The 26,282-nt window shown below is 38.8% G+C and overlaps 1 protein-coding gene across 9 annotated transcripts in view; it reads right to left on the minus strand.

Moving 5' to 3' along the window:
* The window catches only part of ATP8A (ATPase phospholipid transporting 8A1), a 302,393-nt gene that overhangs the window by 163,072 nt on the left and 113,039 nt on the right, over positions 1-26,282 (minus strand). For 2 of the 9 annotated variants that reach the window (XM_071596981.1, XM_071596982.1), the window contains exon 2: positions 12,941-13,094. The exons of the other annotated variants lie outside the window; for them this stretch is intronic. In XM_071596981.1, coding sequence (XP_071453082.1) covers positions 12,941-13,022 — 82 coding nt within the window. In that variant the 5' untranslated portion in view covers positions 13,023-13,094. The remainder of the gene's footprint in view (positions 1-12,940; positions 13,095-26,282) is intronic. 9 annotated transcript variants of the gene reach the window in all.

Below are 26,282 nucleotides of genomic sequence, written 5' to 3' on the forward strand. Positions count from 1 at the left end.
CATGCAGCAGCTTTTCGAGGCTACTTTATTCGGCCAGTTAGTACCCGGTATAAAGATTTTTCTCTTTTTCTCTACACAATAACCGAATAGCCAACTAGTTTATCACTAAGTTTGCTTTCAGGTTTCTCAATTACGAAACGGCAACCCTGCTTGATCTCGTATACCCATCGCTCATTCGAAGGCTTGATTATTAAGGCCTCGCTCTGACCGGTTTAGTGGTCAAATGAAGCCTTTGAACTGAAGTCACTAATGAGTCCGGAATACGTGTATCAAAATAATTAAGTGAAGTTGGGGAAATTAAACCGCCCCCCCTCCTCCCCCGACAATGATGCCCGTTTTGATTGATGGTATAGTAAAAGGGTGCGAAAGGTAACACATGAAGCAAGATCTACAGGACACCATGAGGGCATTAAGAGAGACTCATTAAATGCTTAATTCAATGCGCGGAATCTCCTCATACCGCCTCTTTTTCATCGTACACCCACGATTTATGAAATTGCACGCATACAAAGTCATGTTAGAACTAGGAACAAATTTAAAATTTGCCATTTTTTTTAAATGTGTGATAACGAGTATTTGAGACCAAAATTATCAATTTGAAATTTTATGAAATACGCATATTTTAAGAACTAAGCTTATTTTAAGAGGATAAAACGCTTTCAGAAGAGAGGTGAGAGCGAGTTGGAGAAAGGCTTCTTCATACTCCATAGAACATTTGCAGAAGAGGCGATAACAATTCCGAAATAAACTACTGGTCCAGGTTATTTTCTCATTTAATTTTGGGCAAATCCAAATGAAAATTTGAATTAAATTCTAAATGCATAAGAAATAATCGAATGGGACGGGAAATAACATATGCACACTAACAGAGGTAGGCTGCCGGCCATGCGTTTTAATTGCCCTTCAAGCCCTGGCATAGACACGGCACATAGCCCGTCGGAGACACGGAGGAGGATCAAGAGTGCACTAGGAATTCAGACGAGACGACCGCTGCTGCGCCCCTGGGTGGAAGAGAAAGGTTCTCACGGATGAAGGGCTGGGCACAGTCCAGCGAGATAATTAAGGGCAGAGGGCGGTTTAGCAAAAGCTCTCTCAGGAAACATTCCAACTACAGAATCCACCTCACGTTTTTTCAGCGAAAATTAACGCCCCCACCGGAACACGAGTGCGTCACTTCGCAGCAAATTTGCGTACAGTGACAGTCCGTGTCACGGGATGGCATACTCTGCGGTAACTCCATGTTTAAATACTAGTTTCACACTAGTACTGCAGTTTCCATTACGATAACTCCTGGAATTTTAGAAACTATGAGTTAATCGTCAATCACACGCTGACATCATTTCGTTACTATTTCGACGGGATTAACAATAGGGAAAAGTATTCGAAAATAATTTCACCATTAGAGAAATATGCCGACAGTTACCCACGAATGAGACTAAAAGGACGACGGAATACGTGGTTCACTTAAAATAATCATCATCGGCCCACACTGTACGTTTAAGTAAATGAAATATTCATGCCTGTTCATTTCATTCCTTTGAAATATATAAATTATTTAAGACCAACGTCATCGATCCCTCTCGTTTGAGTTAATTGAAATCTCAGGGATTCCTCCCAGAAACATATTTTTTTAAATCAGGATTTCGGTGTTTCCATTTAATTATTCAAGTGGGTTTCTTTTTTACCCTCATCAAGGGAAAATATTGCCAGGAAACACGTTCAGAGTCAACATTCACGTTTCGTTAGATAGTTTTATAAGGCATGCTATAAATCGATACGGAATTTAAGTCATTATACTCCATGAAGACGAAACGTAAGTAAAATGGAGAAGATACGTCTATTTCTCGCTGAGAAATAAATTAATTGAAAAGTTAGATAATTACAAATATTACAAACTGGGAGAACGAACTCGAGTGTGGAACTGAGAAAAAGATATGCTTACGCTTCATTTGCATCAAAAGGATATAATACGCCAATTTTCGCACAGAATTTTATATTCCCACAATGATTTCATGACACAGTGTGTCACACGATCAAGGACATTGGCAATGACAAACCGCTTTCAATTGATAAAATTCACGTTCTCTTTCGACTTTTACGAGTATTATAATTATAAAAAAAATATTTTCATAGTGTAACGCTCGAGACACTATCCTGCACGACAAAAACGCATAGTGACTAAGGTAAGAGGTATGGAAAATACTCGTATTTGCGACGAGTCCGACTCACACGAGCATTCGTAACGAAACACGGAAGCAAGGTGAAGTGGGTGAGATTTTTGAGGAATGGGAGAAGGGTAGCGAAAGATAAAAAGGGAAGCAACTGCGAATGGAGAGGAAGGGCGAACGGGACACACCAAACCACTCACCGCTGCAGAGGCAGCGGCCAATTTGGCAAAATCGTGAGGTCAGACTGCTGGGAGGCGGAGAGGGATTCTGAAGTGAAAAAAAAGTGGCCGAGGTTAATGGGAGCGGGTGAGAGAGAGAGAGAGAGAGCGAGGCGCGGGGAGGGGAGTGTGAAAAATGAAAACAGTTTTACGGCGGAAGGGAGAGAGGGATTTAGAGATTCGTACACGGAGTCAATTAGCCGATCATTAACGAGGTCATTCAACGAAGCGCACAACAAGAAAAACAATGTGAACATCAAACGAACGCTGGAAATAGTGAAAATTATGAATAACAAAATTCACGGCCATCAATTATTGATCATCACTTCTCAAAGCTATGCAAGAATAACTGGTTACAAGGTCAAAAAAAACGTGTGCGCCAAATTTCCTTACTGTATAAACTGAGATAATGATGCCTTACTTACGGTGATATTCAAGAAGAAAAGGTCAGAGATACTTTTCTTAACATTTAGTAAACATAACTATTTACACCTATTCTACAATTTAATTGGTTCAAAAGGTTATAGACGAAAAATATGGAAAAGAAGAAACAACGAAGGCGAATGAAAATATAAAAACTTATCAAAGATGAGAGGCAATAGCGACCACGATAAACATATTACCCCGCTGATATCCTAATTTTAATCACTTTAAATGAAATTTTCCTCCCATAGTAAAATACACTTTTAAGTATACATGTACTTTGGCATACAAATTGGCCACATGGGACCGGGTAGCTCAGTGCGTAGAGCGTTGGATTTCTGACCAGAGGGTTCTATTCCCAGCGACCATCAGCTTCACCTAAGCTGCGTAATTTTTCGGGTAGCAAATCTTCCTTGATAACCATAGGTGGCACAGGGAAAAGAACAGGCCCCCCTTCCCTGGCGGGTAAATTTCACATGAAGTTGGCCTTAGTATAACGTGAGCTCTACCCTGGTCTATCAAACCGACCTTCGGGTTGATAAATGTGGTCCTTACACTGACCAGAACGGATTCGGTGACGATATCACGAACTTGGTGCATTGCATTGCACTAAATTTTAGCAAAAAACCTGCGTACTATTTCCATTTTAAGGTTCACATTTCGAGCGTGACACTTAATTTAACAAAGGATTAGCCAGAATGTGTAAAAATAAAAAAGAACCAAAAATAAATCTGGTGATTGAAGGGTCTTTCTTTCCGAAAGTCATCATAAGTAGTTAATAACTTAGGTTAGTTGCCAACCTCGCTGTTGCCTCCCCACGGGAAATTCCTAGTTATTTTTGATAATCCAGTTATCTATTCGTGAAATGGATTTTATTACTAGAGAGAGCAACTTAGGTACACTCTCGACGGACCCTGCGACCAAGTTTCAGAGACAGAGTTTCAATTTGGGACACCATTCTCTGCTGTCCTCTGTTAATCATTTCGTCAAAGCATTCCGTACCTTGGAATCCCAATTTAATGCGAAGTTCGCCCCCATAGACAGGTTGAAAATAGCATTCAAAACACCATAATCTACAAAAAAAAACCTTTTAATGAACGGCAAAGAGCGCCACGATACAAATCTGTAGATTCGTGATAACCTACCAAGTGTGGTGACTGTGACGGAATGTATGTGGGGCACACATGCAGAAATTTCATGAAATGGAAAAAGAGCAAGCAAGCGCATTTGAAAAAAAAAGGTGAGACAAGTGATTTCGCTAAGAGACTAATTGATAAATAATATCAAAAAGACTGAGATGACTATCCTCCGCCTTTCAGATAGCAGACGAATACACTCAAACAGCCTGAATTTTGTAAGAAATGAGCCACAACTGGGTCCTACCTTTTTTAAAGAACACTTCTTCCAAGCTGCTCTCCAGTCCTCCACTACACTCCCTGCCATATTCTTCTCCTCACCAACCCCTTGAAGGTGATCAATCAATATAACGCTCGTAGCCAATGTTGCCCAATGATGAAGTGAAATATTGAAACCATGATTAGGCCAAAGTTAACCCAGTGAAAATACAAATTTGGGGTGTGTAACAGATTTTCAGCTGTTCCATTTTAGGGATCACCATCAAGTTACCCATGGCGCATGTCTACCACTAAAGTATAGATTTTTTTCTTTTAATCATAATTTTCCTATTTTTTTACAATGTTTTCCCAAGGTTTTTCAACTTCATGGAGTTCGGAGACCATTGCCTGAGTGATTGCATAATATGGTACTTTCAACCCAAAAATAATGGATCTAACTCAATTTAAAATTAATTTCAAATTCGGCCAGAACGCTCCATCATTAGACGTAGTAACAATTTGACTACACGAATTCATTGATGGTTCTATTATTTTTACATGTGAATAAGTAATTGGCCTCTAACTTCCAGAATATATTTATCACATATCGGATTACTTAAAATGACATAGAATGCCGAATAGGCCAACTATTGTTATGGTAAGTGCCATCCAGGAATAAATGCAATGCGTTCAAAATTGTACACAAAATTGGCATTAAAATTAGCATTACGCCATAAAAAACGTCATTTCCGACTGCCTGTTTAATGAGTGCCAATAAGTAATCTGTTTCAAGAGAAACCTCGACGGACGAAACCAAATCAACGATTTTGGAATATGCAAAAATTATTCCTCCGAAACGCTGCGACGAAAGACGAATTCCATGCACTCATGTCAGACAAATTACACTAATGTATTAGACAAATTTAATCACCTCGTGTGAAGTTTTCAGCGCCTATGTATTGTGCTGGCTGCATGCTAATGGGTTTCTACGCGTAGGTTGCAGCCTGATCACTAAAGCCAGAACTCCAACGAAAGTTTCGGTCAATCAAAGGGGCTTATTCGATGAAATACAACGCCATACAACTCGCGGACGCATTTAGCGTCGCCTGCAACCCCTGGACCCCTTGGACAGCAGCAATGATTGGTCTTCACAGCCTTGCAACTGATGAGACACCATCGCACCGTTAATTCAAACAGCGCAAATAATTAAGTCTCGACGCAATATCCACGCCCAAAAAGGGATTCGGACCCGTGACCGCAAGGTTGGCCAGCAAATGTGGATTACGTAATCAGATCTGAAGCTAGTTAACCCTTATCATCACGGGTTATGATTCTGAGGATTTGGTTCGTAACAATCCTCCAAACTATCCTTTTCCCTGCCTATCTCTTTCTCTCGATGCTTCTTGCACCAACATTTTAATATTCATCATCGGCCTTCATCTATAATTCTTTCCCTCCATGTTTCCCTTAATTATGGTCTTCAGTAAGCAATTGTGCATCAGGATATGTCCAATCGAATTCCGTCTCCTTTATGTAAATATAGTTTAATGTAGTTGTGGGGTGTCAAGGTGTGTCTTGCTAGAAGATGCTGAGATATGTAGCGATGATCAGACCGTGTCCATCAAAAATTAATGATAGACTACCAATAATAATTTCTTGTGTCCTCCACGGGCTTCTCCCTTCACCCAATCTTTGATGCACTGCTTTAATTGTTACCAGGTCTATCCCTTTTATTTTATGCATTCTTCAACAACCCCACATTTGCATCGCCTACAACCTTATTTTCTCGGTTGCTAACACCATCCAATTCTCGCAGCTGCAGGAAAGCAGTTTCCATAAATAAATTTTAATAAATTGCTTCCCAATGTCTCTTCTATTATCTACTGCCTGTACTTCTAAAAACAAATATTGAGATCCGTTTTCAGAGAGACAAAATCCCAGGGCAAAGAGATGAAACCAAAAGGGTTGTACAACTCTAGAATCTGAGATAAGAGCTGAGATAGAACGATGGTGAAAAGGGGGGAGAGAGAGAGATGGGAAGAGACTGAAAGAATGAATCACTCATAACCACACACGCAGGCGTGTCGAAAGGCTCGCTGCAAAACGTAGACGGACGTCACCGCTGCCAAATCTCCAAAAATAAAACCGGAATCTTAAATCCTCGCCGCGACGAAAATAAACAATCCGTGAGCAACACTTCAATTTTTCCGGGACGCGAGTCTCTTGAATTTAATGAAAGAGGAACTAATCCAATGCCAGTGCACCAAACTCCACAGTAAGCCCTTTACTCGTGGCAAAAACAGAATAAATTTAGTGGTCGGCTCCCAAGAAAAAGGAGCGCACTTGTTCTTAAGGAATTAACGGGATAAAATCAGACTTGGACCGATGGAACGCATCCAAGTAGCACGAGAAGTAATACTTGGCCACTGAGGCTTAATCATAGCGGAAGAACTTTAGACTCCTGAGCACACAAAAAAAAGGCACGAAAACATTAGAATTTAATACGAAAAAGCATTACGATGTGCAAGCAGGAAAATGCAATCGGGGAGAAAGGTTAAAATGTGCCAAAAAATCTCCACAGGGCGGTAAATCCATTTAACAGGCATTTGAAACACGGAAATTTGACGCAAAATATTGTTAGGCCCATCGTAAATTAGAAAAGGTATACCGATGAAATAAATAAAGCGTTTTATAATAAAATACACTGATATTTTCAATGCACTCTGAGAGGGGATATATAATTAGCATGAAACTCCTCTGAAGCTTTCCTTGAATGAATATGACGTCGGTGAAACAGCAACTTAACACATCCAACAGATACAAGTAGATCCGGTGTTCGAATTCCGATCAGCTCAATCGCTATGCATGGTGATTACACAGAGAAAGGTATTTGTTCATGAGTGAAACAGGGCAATCAAAAACTAACAGACGCGGGAGTAACCTCAATATTAAATCGACGGAGAAATAAGGAACAAAGTCACCATCACCGCAGAATCATGGAAATTTGCAAGGACAAAAATGCGAACGAGACATAAAATAAAAACCTCGAAATCAGAAAACAATCCATTAAGTCATTAGGTTAGGGCATGCTCCTCTAATAATGCGAGATGGTGGGAGAAATAGATAAGATTACGACTGAAGAGTGGGATGAAGAGCTGCGTCTATCCTATCCAATAACTGATCAATAAAGAGAATAGTTTTAGGTTCTCCGCGTAACGTACTTTTGATATGCACCACATTCTTCTTATATGATTTCTCCGATTCACAATGGAATGAGCTGATTCCGTCAACGAAGTAAACACTATCGGTAATCATTTTCAGACGTGTAACAATGAGTTCAAGAGGTTATTTTTTCAATTACGGTCAGTGGGTAATTAAGGCAAGATAGGATGAGGGAGACGGGGTGGAGGAACTTTGCTGTAGGCAGTAGAACCTCCAATAAAAGGATGCCTTAGTTTTACGTCATATCTATCGCACTGTTGGTGCACTGCACTCCAATATAACACCTAAGTATGCAACACAAAATTGGTTTCAAGAAGATGAGGGTACAGTTCACCTCGTACCACTTAGGCCACACGCCGCGGCGTGAGTTATGCACACACCCGAGGATAGGATGGCCAGTTACTTTCCTCATGTCAATTATTGTTTCCCATGAAGTTCTGGGACCCAGAAAAATCACACCGCGGGTAGAGATTTGATAGGGGGTGCTCGAAGGCATCATCCGGATTTGAATCGGGAAGAACTGACCAGTGATCGGACATTCAACTCAGCAGACTGACACACCTCACTGAACACCACTCAATCTGACCTAAAAATAACGCTGAGGAAACCGAGATATAAAATTTTTTAATTAAGATAACGTCCGGATTAAAAACAGGGTTTTTTTAAAAAAAGGAAAACAACCCACAATCCCAATGCTCCAATGCTATTAACTGTGAAACGCCGTGAATAGCCTGCTTTTCTAGGATTTCGCATGTAATCCGAATGATCGAAATAAAGTCATTACAATCTCGGTAAAATTTTCACTCTCCAGAGAGGGTCGAATCCCACAGATAATTCGAGAAATTGATTTAAGAGGGAGAGGAAAGTGATAATACCGGGACTTTTCACCAAGCGTGTTTCAATGGGTTGAAGCAATACTAGGATCTTCCAATCTAATTGATTCCTTGGGATACGCCTTTCGAATTGAATGAAGCATTGGTGAGCATTTCACACAGTTGGACTCATTCAGTCCAACTACATAATAGAATGTACTGGTGAATTACTGATCTCTACATACCACTCTCAACACATGGAGCATGCTAAGGTTAAAACATTATTGATAAATATATGGCATTGTCGGTAATTTCAATTCCATTTTTGGCTAATTCCTGATACAGATGCAGACACTGCAGTCCACGTCTAACTTCATTTTCTCCATTTTCACATCAGTCAAGTCTTCTGAAAACGTAGTATATTCTGTCTAAAAGTAGGAACACTTAAAATTATTGATTTTATTCCCCCAGGCATTTGTGATCCCTCTTTGTTCTCTAGGCATTTAATTAAAAATTTGCACCACAATTTATAGCCCAAACATAATGAGTTGCAGAACGGAAAAATAAATATAAGAATAGACATAATATAACTTTCGGATTGCTGTCAAATTTATTATGAAAGAATTAATTTAACCGAGGAAAAAACGATTTCTGAATTCGCTGATTGGATCTTATATTTGATTTACTTGATAATCAAAGCTTTGAGCCATAGAATTTTTATAACAACACTACCACACCCATACCAAAATATTTATCATTATACGAGGCGGTGATTCTGTTATGGGTGGATAGCTTTTATATCGCCCTTAACAGGCCAAGCAAAGAGCGCCCTTTACTTGACCATTGACGACATGGCCAAGCAAATTATAGCGGTTTCAGCACTGACCAATAGTTAATGACAATGTTCGCTCGTGTTAATTCGCTCATTTGACGCCATTTTCAGTTAAAATTTTCATAAAGCTGAATTCTACTACGAAAGAAATTATAATTGACCTAAACCACGAGAGAAACCATAGTTTGGTGCGGTTTTATCACTGACAATCAAGTACTACGCCCTAATTCTCCTTCTAATGTCGGATCATGGGTTCCAAACATGTTTCAGTAGATATTCACTTTTCCCTCATTTTTTTCACCCGTGTACTCGTACAGCATGAATAGTTCAACCTTGTAATTAACTAATTATTTCATATTCCATCCACCGCAACTGGGGTCAGGCGATCGTGAAATAAATGCGGCCACCAAGGAGTAAATAATCACAAATTGCCAGGCCTAACCAATAATTTCATTCGCGGGATTATATAAAGTATAGCTAATGGATACACAGACAAAGGCACTTCGCAAATTAAATTTCAAACGCAAATCACTGGGCACTGTGAAACGCCAAGAATGGCAAAAGAACTTCCCACCAAGCTAACTTGATCAGAAATAAGAATCTTGAAAAGTGATATTTTTCACTAGGAAAACAAATCTAGTTATTTCCAACAAAAGCTAACAAATTGGGAAATCATTAAGAATTAATTTCCAATTAATTTCCCAAATATTCTTCAAGATTCATATATAAACCAATAGCATGTACAGACATAAAATAATACCAGATTATAATTCATCAGATCATTGAAAGAAATAGACACTGAGTCAATTTTTAAAATATCATGGGCAAGGAGCTTTAAATTTCTAAATTCATTTATTTCAGCTGGTTAAATGCAACAGGAAAATAAACCATTTTCACCCTTTCTTTGTAAACTTTCCATAACCACACATAGTCAATAAAATACCCAAAATTACGTTATTAATGCTATCCAGATTCACCCACGCCAGCAGTTTTTACATTCCATCGAGATACGAGTCCAATCAGACAAAGGTTCTTCCGCAATACAACAAGATTGTTTTTAGATCTATTATTTCCATATTTGGTACATAGCAATTTTACAAACATACATTAAGCATCCAAAACATTAGAATGAATGCATATTTGCACATAGTTCTGTAAAAAAAATACAATTACTTCTTACGATATGGATGCATAAATTTCCCACTAAGTGAAGTCTAAAACCATACATTTTATTCATGAAACAATATTAAATATCCCAAGTCACAAATGCCGCTGAATTACTTATCTTCTAGTTTCAATATATATATATATATATATATATATATATATATATATATATATATATATATATATATATATATATAACGATTGTCCGGAAAAACTCATACGAGCGGCACAATAATGGGCTGACACAACATAACACAAATAGAAAAGAATAGACACATATAAAAGAACACTTACACGGTAAATTGTTCGAGCTTTCGGCCCTCTCAGGGGCCTTCTTCAAGAGAGACTGAAAATATGCTATGGATCAGGAGAGGGGAAAGAGTTATGGGCGTGGAGGGGAGGTGTGGAGGGGAGGTGTGGAGGGGAGGTGTGGAGGGGAGGTGTGGAGGGAATGCTGGGAGGGAAATTAAATATGGCGGTTAAGGGTGGGAATTTTGAAGGAACGGAAGGATAGTATGTAGGCGGATTCACGAGTTCTCACCTCTATGTTGGTAGCTGAATCAGGTAGGGATTCTAGGATGCTGAGGGAAAAACACTGGTCGAATGAAAGGTTGTGGGAATTAGCGTGTGAAGGGATAGGAAGAGAAGAGAGTGAGGCAGAATTACAGGAGTACCGGTGATTATTCATTCGGATGGATAAGGGGGTAATGCATTCACCTATGTAGAAGGAAGTGCAATGTTTGCATGATAAAAGATAAATAATATTTTTTGAGAGGCAATTAGCGTGGGAACGAGGTGGGGGGGCTATGAGGGGATGTAGGGAGAGGGGAGTAGGCATAATTAGAGGACAGGTTTTACATCGGGGGCGGTTGCAAGTTGGGGAAATATTGGGAAATTTGTCACGGGGGGGCGCCAAAGGGTTGGTGGATCTCAGAAGGTTTTTGAGATTGGCGGGTCGTCTGTATGCGATGGATGGGCATTGGGGTAGTAAGGATGAGGTCGCGTCATTGTCATGTAAAATTGGAAACAGTTCTTTAAGGAGGGTTTTCAGTCTGTGTGATCCGGGGTAATAGGTGGTGCAAAGGTTGAGTCCTGCGTCAGATGTGGGCTTGTTATTGTGTGGTGTGTGTGGTCGGGTGGAACGGTGGATTTTATTTCGTAGCAACTTTTCTGGGTAACCGCGTTTGAGGAGTGCAAGGTGTAGATTGGCAAGGTATTTGTTGAGAGTGGCTGTGGTGTTGCAAATTCGGTGTCCGCGGATAGAGAGAGAGTTAGGAATCGAGCGTTTCGTGTGTTGAGGATGACAGCTTGTGTGGTGTAGGTATTGCTGATGGTTAGTGGCTTTGATGTGTACTGAAGTAGTGAATTTGTTGTTTTGAAGTAAGATGTCTGTGTCAAGAAAGGTGATGGTGGAGTCCCTACATCCCCTCATAGCCCCCCCACCTCGTTCCCACGCTAATTGCCTCTCAAAAAATATTATTTATCTTTTATCATGCAAACATTGCACTTCCTTCTACATAGGTGAATGCATTACCCCCTTATCCATCCGAATGAATAATCACCGGTACTCCTGTAATTCTGCCTCACTCTCTTCTCTTCCTATCCCTTCACACGCTAATTCCCACAACCTTTCATTCGACCAGTGTTTTTCCCTCAGCATCCTAGAATCCCTACCTGATTCAGCTACCAACATAGAGGTGAGAACTCGTGAATCCGCCTACATACTATCCTTCCGTTCCTTCAAAATTCCCACCCTTAACCGCCATATTTAATTTTCCTCCCAGCATTCCCTCCACACCTCCCCTCCACACCTCCCCTCCACACCTCCCCTCCACGCCCATAACTCTTTCCCTTCTCCTGATCCATAGCATATTTTCAGTCTCTCTTGAAGAAGGCCCCTGAGAGGGCCGAAAGCTCGAACAATTTACCGTGTAAGTGTTCTTTTATATGTGTCTATTCTTTTCTATTTGTGTTATGTTGTGTCAGCCCATTATATATATATATATATATATATATATATATATATATATATATATATATATGGGTAATCTACCGGTTAAGGTAGGTTTTTGGATGGACACACCTACTAAATAAAACATTTTGTGACTCCTTACAAACACAAAATCCATCAACCTACTTTATATCAATATAAATATATATATATATATATATATATATATATATATATATATATATATATATATATACATTGTTTCAACTAAAAAGCAATTTATGACATTCAATCATTCCTGGTGATTAACGACTTTGAAAATTCTCTTTCGGAAAGGTGTCATGACCTCAATTGACGCCACGGGTGTAACTTCCAACAATTTCGGGAATAGGGTACCAAAATCAAAAAATGTAATCCAACCGACTCATTGTATGCATTCATTGTCCTCCACGTTTGTGGGGTGTAATTAGCTCATCAAAAGTACAACAATGCGCTGAAATACATGAAAAGCATTTGGATTATGAAATATCCTCCAATATGCTTCAAACTGACCAAACACAACGATTTCCATTTGCCTCGTCAAAGTTTTAACAGTTGAAACCGTTTGTGTATCCTATAAACGGTACCCTTAATCAAGAAGAGCTAAGCGGTTGCATAATCGTTAAAATAGTTAATGCGCGTCTCAAGTGCCAATAAACAGGCGTCACAACAGTTCATACGAGTTCCATTAAAAGGTTGACAGACCGGACCTTGCATCAGGAGAAATACTTTGCGGCGAAGGAAAACATAAATTACGTGAATTTCACTAATTACCTGTAAGGCTTGCCATATGTCGCCTCAGCTTCCGTCGTGAGTCAAGGCGAAGACGACGACCTAGGGAACGGACGGATTGCATGCCTGAAAAAAGTGAGAGCAGGATATGGAAAGGAAACGGTGGTAGAGGGTATAAGGATGGCTTAGGTTTTTTCTGATCAGGATAAAACAGGGTAGGGAGAGGGGAATGAAATTATGAGAAAATAGCGAAAAACTCAGAAAAATAATAATTAATTTAAACACAAAGAAACTAAATAATAACGAGCTTAAAAACGAAAATTAAATTAAAACATTTTTCTCGAAACAAAAATGTTAAATTCCAGTACCCATGCATCGGGATATGACAATAATCTTTTCATAAATTGAATACTTGAAAACTCATCGAAAATTAAAAAAAAAGTAAGTATCCTTGAAATTTGGTGATGGAAATTTTTATTATTGCGGTTCAAAAAAATTAATGTACTAGCCAAAAATCAAGGTGCAAAAATAAGAAACACCCATAAGATTTCGGCTGACACATGAAAAATTTAAAATTATTCATCCAAAAAAATAAAAAGCACAATAACCATCACTGATGTGGAAATGAACTTAATTTGGAAGAAGACTGCGAGTGTATTCCTCAGGAAAAAATAATAAATCCAATTCAGTTTTAGAAAAAAGAAAGCATGAGGTATACACATTTGGACATTAGAAATTACAAAAAAATAATAACAATCATTAAAAACAACTTTAAAAATAATCAAATTTAAAAAAATACAAAGCGATGAATACTTATGAGAAATTAAAGCTGAAAAAAATTTAAAAAATACGAGTACTAATGATTCCAATAATAGTAATAAAAATAGTTCACAGTTCAAATAATAGGGATACGGTAGAGGAGTTTAGGGAAAACGTGCACTAACTCGGCCAACTTCGCGGCATAAATGCTCGAGTTTGCAAAGCGTCAACTAGTAGAGATAAAGGATTTCCATTTAGTAACAGATACCAACGCAGAAACAGTACGCCACTGCGGAAACATAATAAACAGATAAGGCGAAAAATTCAGTCTCCATAGCATACATGACAAGTCAAACGCAAATATACATGAAATTTGTTAGACCTTGATCTTATGAATACCTGAGCGAGGAAAATGAGGGATCATTTTTTCTGCGTTCGCTTATTCCAGCTGACAGGTTCAGCATTAATTAGGTCACGGCTGCATAGACAATCACTATTTTTTTTACACTTAATCCTTCCATTTCCGACAATATTTCATCATGTAAATTTTTTCCAAACTGTTTGGAAATATTACATGCCATCTAAAAAAAAAACTTCCACTAAAAATCACCACAAAATCAGAATTATTTCGTCAGCGCATAACCCATTTTCCCTTTTACCATATTATCAATCAACTTGAGGGCAATACATGAAATTCGATTGAAGAATAAATGAAATCTTCTATCATGAATAAAGGAATAATACCCGTAAACGTTTAACCTATATTTTTTTAATGGGAAGGTAAAAAATGGTTTTTACAACTTAATTTAATTTTTTCGCAGGTTTCCGCGGCGATGAGTAGGTGATTTCCACATGTTTCGGGCTGCGTCCGCGTATGCGAAAGAAGAAAAATACTTCCCGAGGATAATTAGAGAGGCCATTGAAATAGTTAAAAGGTCAGAAAACTTTAACTGAGAGGATGGATACCCACTCCACAGTGCGTGGAAAAGAATTATTCCGCGCAAATATGAGGACGTTCCCTGATTGGCCGAAGAAATTTCCCGGTATTGGCGCCGGATTTTCCCTATATAAGACGGGACAACGAGCTTCTTTTCATCCTTGACCTGAGGACGCCAGCAGGATAACTGGCGAAACTGCTGTGAATTTAAACGACATACGCGGACGCAGCCCGAAACATGTGGAAATCACTTAATTTAATTGATGGGTTCCGTTGTAGCATTCACGCAGAAGCTATTCATCGAAACCCTAGTCTTCTGAGGTAATTTTTGCACTTTAGGAGATTGCTCATGGCATATATTTTAAACTAATTACGACAAGTAAAGCGGAATTCACTAAACATGAACTCACTCTCAACGAGAAGCGTCAAGGAAAGGCGGAGAACATCTTAAAGCATAAGGAGAAAGGTGATGTCATGCAGCTGTTGCGTTCCTCACGTGCAACTCCAGTAGGTCCTGTTAAGCCCAGCAGAAATTCGCCACGTATGCGAGTCGAACCCAATCCATGGGAGTGGTTTGGGAATTCTGTATGATAGCTACTACTCCTATCCAACCTGTGGCACAATTTCCTTGAGTGCTCACTTGCACCGCCAAAATTTTCCCCGACTGGAAAGAAGTCTTCGTGCAAAAAACATCATAAGACGTGAAACGTCTTAGATGGGAAGGTTTTTAACGAGATGGAGAGAATTTATAGAAGCTCCAATTGGACGAATTTGAAATTTAATCCTGGCAATAATAATAACTCCAATCTTCGAGCATAATTATTCACCCATCCCTAAACCAAACTTTATTTTTTGTTTAACTTTATAGAATGACCTCCACAGACCTGCCTAGATCGGCAATGAAACGAAAAAAACAATTATACAGTAAGAATTTAAATAACATAGCATGGAAAATTCCTTTTGAAGTAATCTCCTATACTTAGCAACTGCAAATGAATCAGTTTGATTTCCCACGGTTCTTCAAAGTTTTACACAAGAGTAAAGGTATACTGATACGTGGTACTAGTGACTGACAAGGGCTATGCGTGATACGTCAAGAAGCTTCTAAGTTTTTTAAAGGAAAATAGGATTTCCAAAGATAGTTTTACTGTGCAAATTACTTTTTACCACTTGGTAACATAGTAATAATATTCAGTCCCTAATACATTTGCCTAAATACCGTTCTATAAGGACAGCCAAAGAAAGCTACGCCTGCTACAACGCGGAGGAAATTTGAACCACAAAAAAGTCTTGGAAGGGCAGCAAAACTTGTTCTGTAGATATTTTAAAATCATTTTGCGAAGCCATGAAATTTTTCCGTGCTTATTTTAAATATTTAGAATTATCTGGGCGTACAGCTTTCCCTAAATGAATAGTGGTGTTCAAATTTTATTAAGGTGTTTCAAACGTGGCTTTGCACAATTTTGATGAGCGGGTAGTTTGCATTTACACCACTAATAACACACAGGAAATGTATATAAAACAGTGAATAAAATATTAACAAATTACATGTAGTGAAAGATTTAAAGCAAGATAGTCAGGGTTGGATTTTATTAAGATTAGTCAAAATAGGCACCATTGACTTATTAACTATCAATTTTACACTGCCAGACTGTTGAAACAGATAAATGACACAAAAATTGCATAGTATCACGATTATATTTTACTGCAATCGTAAAACTCTTAACATATTCGTTAAGCCTTTGACTTTTTTCAAGGTCATCCAGCAAGCTTTAAGCCAAAAAATTTTGATTTTAACTCGAAGACTAGTTAATTTGCGTGATACACGACGAACTGGATAGAAGAGCAAGCAATAAATAATCATGGATTCCATTTAATCGCAGCGACACAAAACGCTTTGTACTACGGGATTATGCCAGTTTTTATTAAATACGCGCTAATTCCAACGGACGATAGCCCCTCCTTCACCTAATATTTTAAGACCCCCTATTTGGTTAATTCATAGATATAACTAAAAACCAAAAGCTTGAAATATATCACAAAAAAATTAAGGGATGTTTACTCTAAATTTTTATGAAGATAACTGCCTATTTATTTCGCCAAAAAAATATAGAAATTTCATCATCGGGACCATTCCTTAACTAATGAGAAATTGTACATATTTTTTATGAAATTAATACTCTTCGATTTTTAGAGAAGGACCGATCAAACCACGTCATCGGAACCACCTCACGTTGGTTGAGGCGTGACGTAACAGAATTTTACGACGGTTTCAGAACGAATTCTAAAAATGTCCATTAGTTAGTGGTTTTAGGCATTTAAATATTTTTTTCGTGAGGGCGCCGACTCGAGAATAAATATGTACGGGTGCTGCATGTCCTTGCAGATTTGAAGAAATAATCCAAATTCCTCATTATTCGATATAATTACTTCAAAGGCATATCACTGGTAAACGGGAATAATTTCGACGCTTTAGGAATAAAAGCGGAATACATAAGTTAGGGAAGCGATAAGACTCATATTTTCGTAAAGTTGAACAATTAAAAAAATGTCGATATAAATATAGTCTGCCGATATTTCCTCACTAGTCTATTGATTCGCACGTCCGAAACTCTCATTTTAACTTGGCCAATTGCCGAAACTGAAAATTGGTCTCCAATAAAACTTTGGCCGTCCCCATTTTGGCGGGAGAGAAATGTTCCATCCACAGAGTTGAAGTTCCTTGATGAGCCTCGGAAACTAAAGCAGTCCCACCGTTTGTTCATAGGAATAACCTTTAATGTTTCGGAGTGAGCGCTATCAGTTTATGGGACAACTTGAAAGCAACGCTGAACTTTTCCAACGAAATGCCACTTTTAATTTCCCCCCACAGTTTAGTACGCAATTTTCCACTGCAGGAAATAGCTTCTGGCAGAAGTTAGAATCTTGCTCTTCCTTCCCAACGCCAGCGGAAACTTCGAGAAGAAAAACGCCCAAGCGGCATAGGAGGAAGTTCCCACGTAAGAAAGTAGATGCAGCACCCCAAGTCCTTAGATTAACATTAATTAATTGACCAAAAAGGTTCATTGTGTGCCGATTCGGTGATTGCATTTTCTGCCGAAGTCCATTGAAAGAGCCATTATGAGGACATAAATAATTAAGGTTTAACCAGGCTTAAATAATTGTACGAGCGCTGATATAACCTTATAATGGCATGAATAAAAGCACTGGGTACACAGAATTTTACTCCAAATGGGACTTGAACACAAATACGAGGTTGCCATGAGCTGTGCAGGGAGAGATTATACCATCCAATTTTTACTACCCTCCTTATTAATCAACACTTGACTTATTTGTGAAATACTGAAAGTCAGATGTTATCTACATCAAACCTAGACAAATATAACAGATACATTATAATATATCCAGAACCCTTCAATGGATGTCAATGCAATTTTTAAGAATGAAAGAAGATATAGGTTACAATGAGAATAAAATAAAAAATTAACATAATTTTTTTATAATACGCACACACAAAATATTGTTTCAATTTTTTTAAACTTTTTAAATTGTTAATAATACTGTTCATTTAAAAAATTAGGGGCAAATTACAACAGTTATCTTTGGTAAAATATTAACCTCGATATTTAAAAATGTTCAATCGAAATAATTACAAATTTTACAATTTATAGCATATTTATCAGTAGAATACTTTCTCAAAATAAATGGTATTTCTGAGGAAGTAGCTCGCAAGAAAAATGGTAAGCCAATGGGTTAAAGGAGATTATTTCAAAATTAATATGACCGAATCTGATCCGACATAAGTATGTCGAAGGGACTTTTTTAGTGAACATCAAGGAGCAAATTTTGGAATTATATATCATATGCGCAGTATGACTAGTTGAAAAAGTTACTACATATCATGTTTTACTAAATTTATTCACCCAGTAAATAATATTTATTTCCCTATGTGCAACTCATAGACTTATATTGTCATATTCATAGACTTATTGACATATTTGCCAAAATGTGGCGAAATCATTACTGTGAAGAAAGCCACTATGCTACATTAACTTCTGGTGGGTATAAAAAAATAAAGCTAGGGCAAAAGAATACTTAAATAATATTCATATTCATCCCTTGACACGCACCCTAGCGGAGGCTTACAGGGCACTAAAATATCAAATAATAAAATAACATGTTACACTACACGATTTGATACGAGGAGAGTGGAAGGGGGTGTTTGAATGCCACCCTTTTTTACTCTACGAGCTCCGTGAACCTGTACAAAAAATATAAAGGTGATTTTTATTTAGCCTACGAATTGAAATTGTCATAAGGAAATATTTCTGGTCACGTTCATCATTGGATCTAAGACAAAATTCTTGCATTCGTTTCAGTAAAATTAAGCCTGATATCCTTAACTAAATAACACTGTAATTCTTGTACCAGTCGGATTGGAAAAAAATGGATGATTTAAGAGCATTCTGAAGGAAGAATTTAAGAAGCGAACACGGGAGGGACAGAAAACCCTGGGTCATCCCGGGTAAGGGAACTCCACTCCTCTTTTAAGTCTTTTGATCAATTTATGGGCGGCATACTACTGAATGCACCAACGTAGAGGAAAATGCTCCGCTCAACTTAAAGACGATCGTACATGCATCACGCGACTTAGCCATTATTTACGGGACAGCACATCCGTAACAATCAACCCACCAGTCAAATCTCAACGAAGAGGCTAATGCACCCCTGAAGCTTTTGATAGATGATGCTCGTTTTCCGGACGAATGTGAATACAACGCTTTTAGGCCGTATCTGATTCTTTATCGAGGTTCATCCATTAAATACCATCGACAATATAGGAATATCCTAATCTTTATTTATTCTTAATCCTAAAACAGCACTTTTTGGACTTTTAGTTCGAAATATTAACAGTGATAACAATGGACACGATTACGAACACCCAATCCATATGTGGAGGAAAACCCAACCAGGCGGGAATCGAACCCTTGGGGTAGCAGACGAGGACGTTACCCCGCCGCCACCGGGGCCGGCAAACGCATAATAATAATCGCATCGGGTCACGTAACTAATGGACACCTGAACAGCCCTGAGAATTTGAAATCATTAATCTGAATCAATTTAAAGGATTTCCATTTACTACTTGTAATTTTGATATCAAAATTTTGCAGTTTTTTAATGTCAACTATCTCATCCATTCATTTCCCTATAATATGAATTGAAAGCACCATGAATGCTCTACTGTCTACTCCCACGTATTATGTACTGATTCAAGGTTCATATGAATTCCTCCCACCATTCTTTATGTGGTGGAAGAAATTCAGGATGAATAATTGACAAATATTGCAATAAATACCAAATAAAAGATTCATTACAACGGGCTCAAGGAGACATCATCAAGAAGGAGCAAGAAGGAGGATCTTCGATTTCATGTTACTTAGTGAGAGGAAACGCATGCCGAAATAAATATTTTATTTAGTGGACAAGCGAAATATTCTTACTTGATTGTGATGACATATCTAAATCTATATGGAATACACTTTCCCAATATAATATATGAAAATCAAAAGGTTAGGCTGACCATATTTGACATAGTAATATTGATACACATTTGTTAAGTACCTACTTATGGACTGGAGCAATAAATTTCCCATTTGAGATTGAGTAATTGCTATTAAGAAAATATTGTATCCGATATATCAACAACTATGGTCATCTTATTCTGTTAATCATTACATTTGAAAAATTCCTCAAACATTTATCAACCCCAAGCCAAATATGAGCACCTTAAACTTTTAGCAACATCACGTCTATACTATAACGAGCACATATACACTAAAAATTTAGGAAATGTGTTCATCCGTCCAAATTAAATAATGGCTCAATCTGAAGATGTCTCGGAAATGCTTTAAACAAATGGAAGAACAGGTAGAATGACGATAAATTCCAAGGTAAATGTAAAACATTTTATCAGTATGAAGCACTATATTTAAATTTCTGAATTAAAAATCGATTGATAAAAGGAAATCTTGCATGGTATTTCGTTCAAATTTAGCGAGAACTCAAAAATATGACGGAAAATCACACTCTCAGCCTTTCTTTGTAAAACAGCGGATATGATTTGCACCGTATCCCACCGAAGAGGTTGAAGCAGAAGGACTTAGAAAAATTTTTTCCAGTGATTTTTCCTTAATTGCATGACTTTTCCCGGGATTCTATTTGGCAAAAATCCCGAATTTTCCAGATTTCACTGTATTCCTGAATCACGACGTGACTGGATCCAACACAGCCAAATCCAAACCGTGAGAATTCCTAGGTGACATAATTTCCTGGCAAACCGCAGAGTCGCGAACGAACTCCCAATATGATATTTATATTTCACGCGCAGTCGAGTTTAGTACACGGTTAAGCACTACCCTCACCCCATCAAACAAAGTTGACGGTGTGGTGTATGAGTGCGTACATGTTCGCTCAGGAAGGAGAGTTCAATGAATTTAACGAAAACTAAAGACTAACACCAACAGTCATCATCCTGGAACATGTGGTGACGTTCGCTCATTATCGCACATCAAGAAAGAGCACACAATACATCACCGCACACACTATAGGCATCCCGCTGACAAATTACGTGAGCTGGCGTCCGACTTTGATATCACCTCCCATGAACAAAGCAGTGGAATTTTTATTTGACGCTACAGCAGTGCCTTTTCAGGAAAAAAATAGTATGATGTGACAAAATATTCGATTTAGGGGCAAGTAAAAAACAAATGTGCCGGAATCAATGCAAAAATAATTGATTTGATGCAGCAGGTGTCGTTTTACTTTGGCAAAATATGCGTAACTATATTTTCAAACATCTACATTTACATAATACCCCGCAAGCCGCCGCGAGGGCGTGTGGCAGGGGGGTGTTAGGTCACCAACCGTAAAAAGTAACAATACCACATTCAAAACAACAACGTGGAAAATTACACCCACAGCAGCACAAACACTCATGCAACAATCCCTTCATCCAACACTCATGCAAACACATACTATATACCGCAAACCAACAAAAAACTGCACCCCAGGATGCAGCACGAATGCCATCGTACAACACGCAAGCCAGGACACAACAAGCAAGAATGTGAAACACCACTACAACATGAACATGCAACACAAAACACTTTACCCCCCCCCCCCCCGAGGAGACTCTAAAAGGCAGGGAATGCGACCCAACGTTGCAGGTAGCAGGAATTTGCCCCCATGGAGAGGGACAACATGAACGATAAATTAAATTTAAAACATTTATTTTATCGTAAAAGGAAACAGCATTCTTACAGCTCCCAAAGGAATAGAGGGATTTGAATGGCGATGCATTAATTAGGTCCAACCTGATTAATTATCATTTTAATTGTCTGCCAAATTCGTCAGGTGACGTATTTCCTTTTATTTAAAATATATTTTTGTACTCAAATCTACACTTTATCCGGGAATGTTCATTAATCACTTGTAGCGGATTAATCATTTTTAAAGTTCGATATTTCTCAACACATGACTCTATATAGTAGTCTGCGAAAATGCTAAAGCTGCCTTATTTTTATACCCGAATGGAAAGAAATATTAACATCAGGGAATTAAATTTACTCAACTATCGGCGAAGCCATGTTTGAAAAGAAAGTTCCGAATCCAGTTTATTCCCTTCTCACTAATATCCACACCCTTACAATTTCGACGCGACATTTCGGTGCGTGGAACTTCATGGAGGGTTTTCTGGCCGTCTAAAAAGATGCATCATTTCGTGACATATAAAGCGTCATTGCGGTACTGCGTACTGGTAAGTGCGTGTGACACAGCAATTGAAATCATCCGGACGCTGGCTATTGAAAACCGAACTGGGGTATGACTATTCTTTGCCTTTTGTCACGCTGGTGGAAATGTGTTGACTGACTGGTCAAGTGACTTAACCGGCAGCAGTAATTTTGCATGTGACACAAGGAATACTAATAATGTTAAAAACCATAATAACCAAAAAATCCTCTTACGGACGTACCCATAAAGCATAGTGTAGATCCTTTTCAGACAAGCTCATAATGAACTTGGCCCAATAAATTGCCCTATCGATAATAGTCATGTGAGAAATTTGCATGGGAAAGTACAGGAGTTTAAGAGAGAAATGGGTGCGAGACAAGTGGATATCCTGTGTGTATTAGTGGTACAAAACGAGAGGGTTGTCATATTGTTGAAAGTTATGGTAATGTTTAGGCATTGTGACCAGGAGTTGCAGATGGTGTACACGGCAATCAGTACGTAGGCTTGAGTCAGGATGCTGAGAACGCTGAGATGCATCCAATAGATTTCTCTGGGCTCCTTCGCATGTATTAGAGAGCGAGGCACGTCGTCCCAACATTTCCGAGTCTCCAAAATTAGACAGGTGATCATTAACACGGAAATTTAACATCACTCGGCAGGTTATTTCCTTTCTTTCTCAAAGAAGGACTTACACTACTGCCTTTCAGTGACCACACAACCTCAGCTCAGTTCTTTTTCCACGGCACTAAAGCAATCCTCTGAACACATGTTGGAGGAGATTGAGGGCACCTGCGAGTCTTGTGCAATGGACTCGAGAACTTTTCTCAAGTTCGTACTATTTGAGAAAGAACAGCTTCACGCCTGGGAATAAAGAATTCTCTCTCTTCCCTTACATTTCTTCCCCAGTGCGAACTCTCAGGAAAACTAAAGGTAAAGGATTTCCATTAAAAACGTCCGGAACTTGTATGTGTAAGACTAATCGGAAGTACAGAGATGTTGACATTTACCTCAGGTTGGTTAACTTAAGAGAAAACGCGATCAGTATTGACAGCAGCGGTACTAATCAACCTTAAACCACGACGTAACTCGCCAAGGGTTTTACAACAGGATATTTTGACCAGAAAACAGCGGATAAATTCGCATGTTAGCAGAATCATCAGTGCCTCCATCGACACGTATTTAATAACGCAAAAATCACAAGGCGATTACCTTTCTTTAAAACAAACGGATAGTTAGGATAAAAATAGGAATACATGAGGCTAACACGGAGTTTAAACCGAGGGTTAACGCCAACAGGTTAACTTTAGGCGAAGATGAGTGTTTTGTTATACAGTCATTCACTTCGGCAGGTTGACTTCGTGAACTTCAAATTTTCTGGACTGATCCAAAAAGAGTCAAATCTTTTCAAGCCCGGCTGGTGTGAGTGAGGGCATTTCGACATAAACTACTTCTCCCAACAACCCTTCGCCCTTTGGATCCACAAAGACGCAACTGAAAATCATGGAATAACATTTACTTAATTCTAAGCAACGCCGACACAGCATTTAACATATGATCTTATACCAATGTTAACATAGTTTTACCAATCCAAGAAAAGATATCAGCAGCAGGAAAAAAAATCTGAATGGATACTGCTGCTTATGTTTAACCGCGCAAACACAAGGACCGTTTATTTACACTGAAATTGGGCAAGAGGTAGCAATCAAGAAAAATATCCAGTGACATTCATATAAAATGACAATTTCCAACATACTACCTTGATCAAAAAGTTCCCGGAATAACCACCGTGTGGCGCTCCCATCGTTCCGATTTGAGTTCTGTTTTTTTTGTTAAATTGGTACATCTGTTGTTGATATTCCCTTTAAATCTTAGTGTCATAACTTGACATTTGCAAAAGTTACGTAGCCAAGAGTACATCTATCTCTGTGTGTGTTGGCGATTTTTTACAATTGCAGAAATGGATTTAAATTTGCAACAACGAACTTGTATTAAATTTTGCGTAAAAAACGGATTTAGTGGCGCACGGACGTTGGAAAAGTGTTTCGGCAACGATTCTCTAAAAAAAACGGTCGTTTACCAGTGGCACGAGCGGTTCAGAAGTGGTCGTGAGTCAATCGAAGATGATGAACGCAGTGGCAGACCATCGACATCGAAAGTCGGTGAAAAAATTGATAAAGTAAAAGAAATGTTGGTCAATAACCGCAAATTAACCATCAGAGAAATAGCGGAGGACTTGAACATTGCCTATGGATCCGCCCAAGACATTGTGTTTAATGATTTGGGTTTCCGTCGTGTAGCAGCAAAGTTGGTTCCAAAAGACCTCAATTTCATGCAAAAAAAGAGACCGTGTTGACGTCGCAAAAGACATGATTTGCGAGGCTGAATCCGATCCCACATTCATCAAAAGGATCATCACTGGAGACGAGACGTGGGTTTATGAGTACGACACGCAATCCAGACATCAGGCAAGTGAATGGCGTTCACCAAATGAGCCGAGACCAAAAAAACCACGTCGTTTTCAGTCAAAAAAGAAGGCAATGCTGACGGTTTTCATGGATTACAACGGTGTAGTGCATCATGAATTTTTGCCAGAAGGCCAGACAGTAAACAAAGAGTATTATTTGGGCGTTATGAGACGTTTGCGTGAAGCAATTCGCCGAAAGAGACCAGAAATGTGGGCAGAAAACTCGTGGATTTTGCACCATGATAACGCACCGTCGCACAGTGCTATCATTATTCGTAATTTTTTGACGAAAAATGCAACAAATACCATCCAACAGCCACCGAATTCACCTGATTTGGCTCCCTGTGACTTCTTTCTGTTCAATCGAGTTAAAAAACCATTACGGGGAACGCGTTTTAGCAGCCGAGAGGAAGTAATGGAAAAATCGCAGGAAGCACTGATGGACATACCGAAAACCGACCGTAACTTTTGCAAATGTCAAGTTATGACACTAAGATTTAAAGGGAATATCAACAAGAGATGTACCAATTTAACAAAAAAAACAGAACTCAAATCGGAACGATGGGAGCGCCACACGGTGGTTATTCCGGGAACTTTTTGATCAAGGTAGTATCTTCCCTACTTTTATGTTACCACAGAAACAAAGTCGAAAATACGACAAGGAATCAAGAGATATGAATATTATGTAGCCACCAATTATGGTAAGGTACTCCCGTTTCTACAATTGAGAGAGAGCCAACTTAATTCAGCTACGAGTAGAACCCTCTATATGTAGGTCACAATCATTACACCTAATAGGGCATACAACCGAATGAGAAATCCAGCGTGGAATAAAAAAACTGGTGCAATTCAGCGATAAATTTTATTTCTCCTCCTTATCACCTCTTGAGCATGACGACGTTTGAAGTAATGAGTGATTCCTAAAATAATTTTATGACATAACTGAAACACGATAGGGATTCAGCAGTCACATACACGACCTGGTTTGAGCATAAAATCTATTTTCATTCCTGGCATCTATTCACAATAGGTGGTGGCTTAGCAGAGGAACAATATTAATTGGTTGCTCTGAAATTTTCCCAAGTGCTGCACGACGGGTTTATGCACACTATCGAGATATCATATCGGGTGAAGTCGATGGGTCGGTGAGGACTGACGATTAGGTCACGGATATCCACGCCCGCTGCTCTCATTAGACTGTACGTTATCTCTCGCTTAACCGTGCAATGCCAGAGTGACTCCCGTTACCTTTAGGTGTAAATACCAGATCGCCCTGGAAAAACTTTGCGGGGAGGATCGCTATTACCGGAGGGCCGCATACGGCACGGCCCGATGGTGGCCCGGAGACCCTTTTGTATCCTACGGACGGGCACGGGATTTGAAAATCCACCGAGTAGAATACTCCATTAGCGAGGGAGAGAAGCTAATCGCTC

The sequence above is a fragment of the Hetaerina americana genome, unplaced genomic scaffold, assembly GCF_022747635.1.
Source record: "Hetaerina americana unplaced genomic scaffold, ioHetAmer1.1.p SCAF_8, whole genome shotgun sequence".
NCBI classification, from domain to species: Eukaryota; Metazoa; Arthropoda; class Insecta; order Odonata; family Calopterygidae; genus Hetaerina; species Hetaerina americana.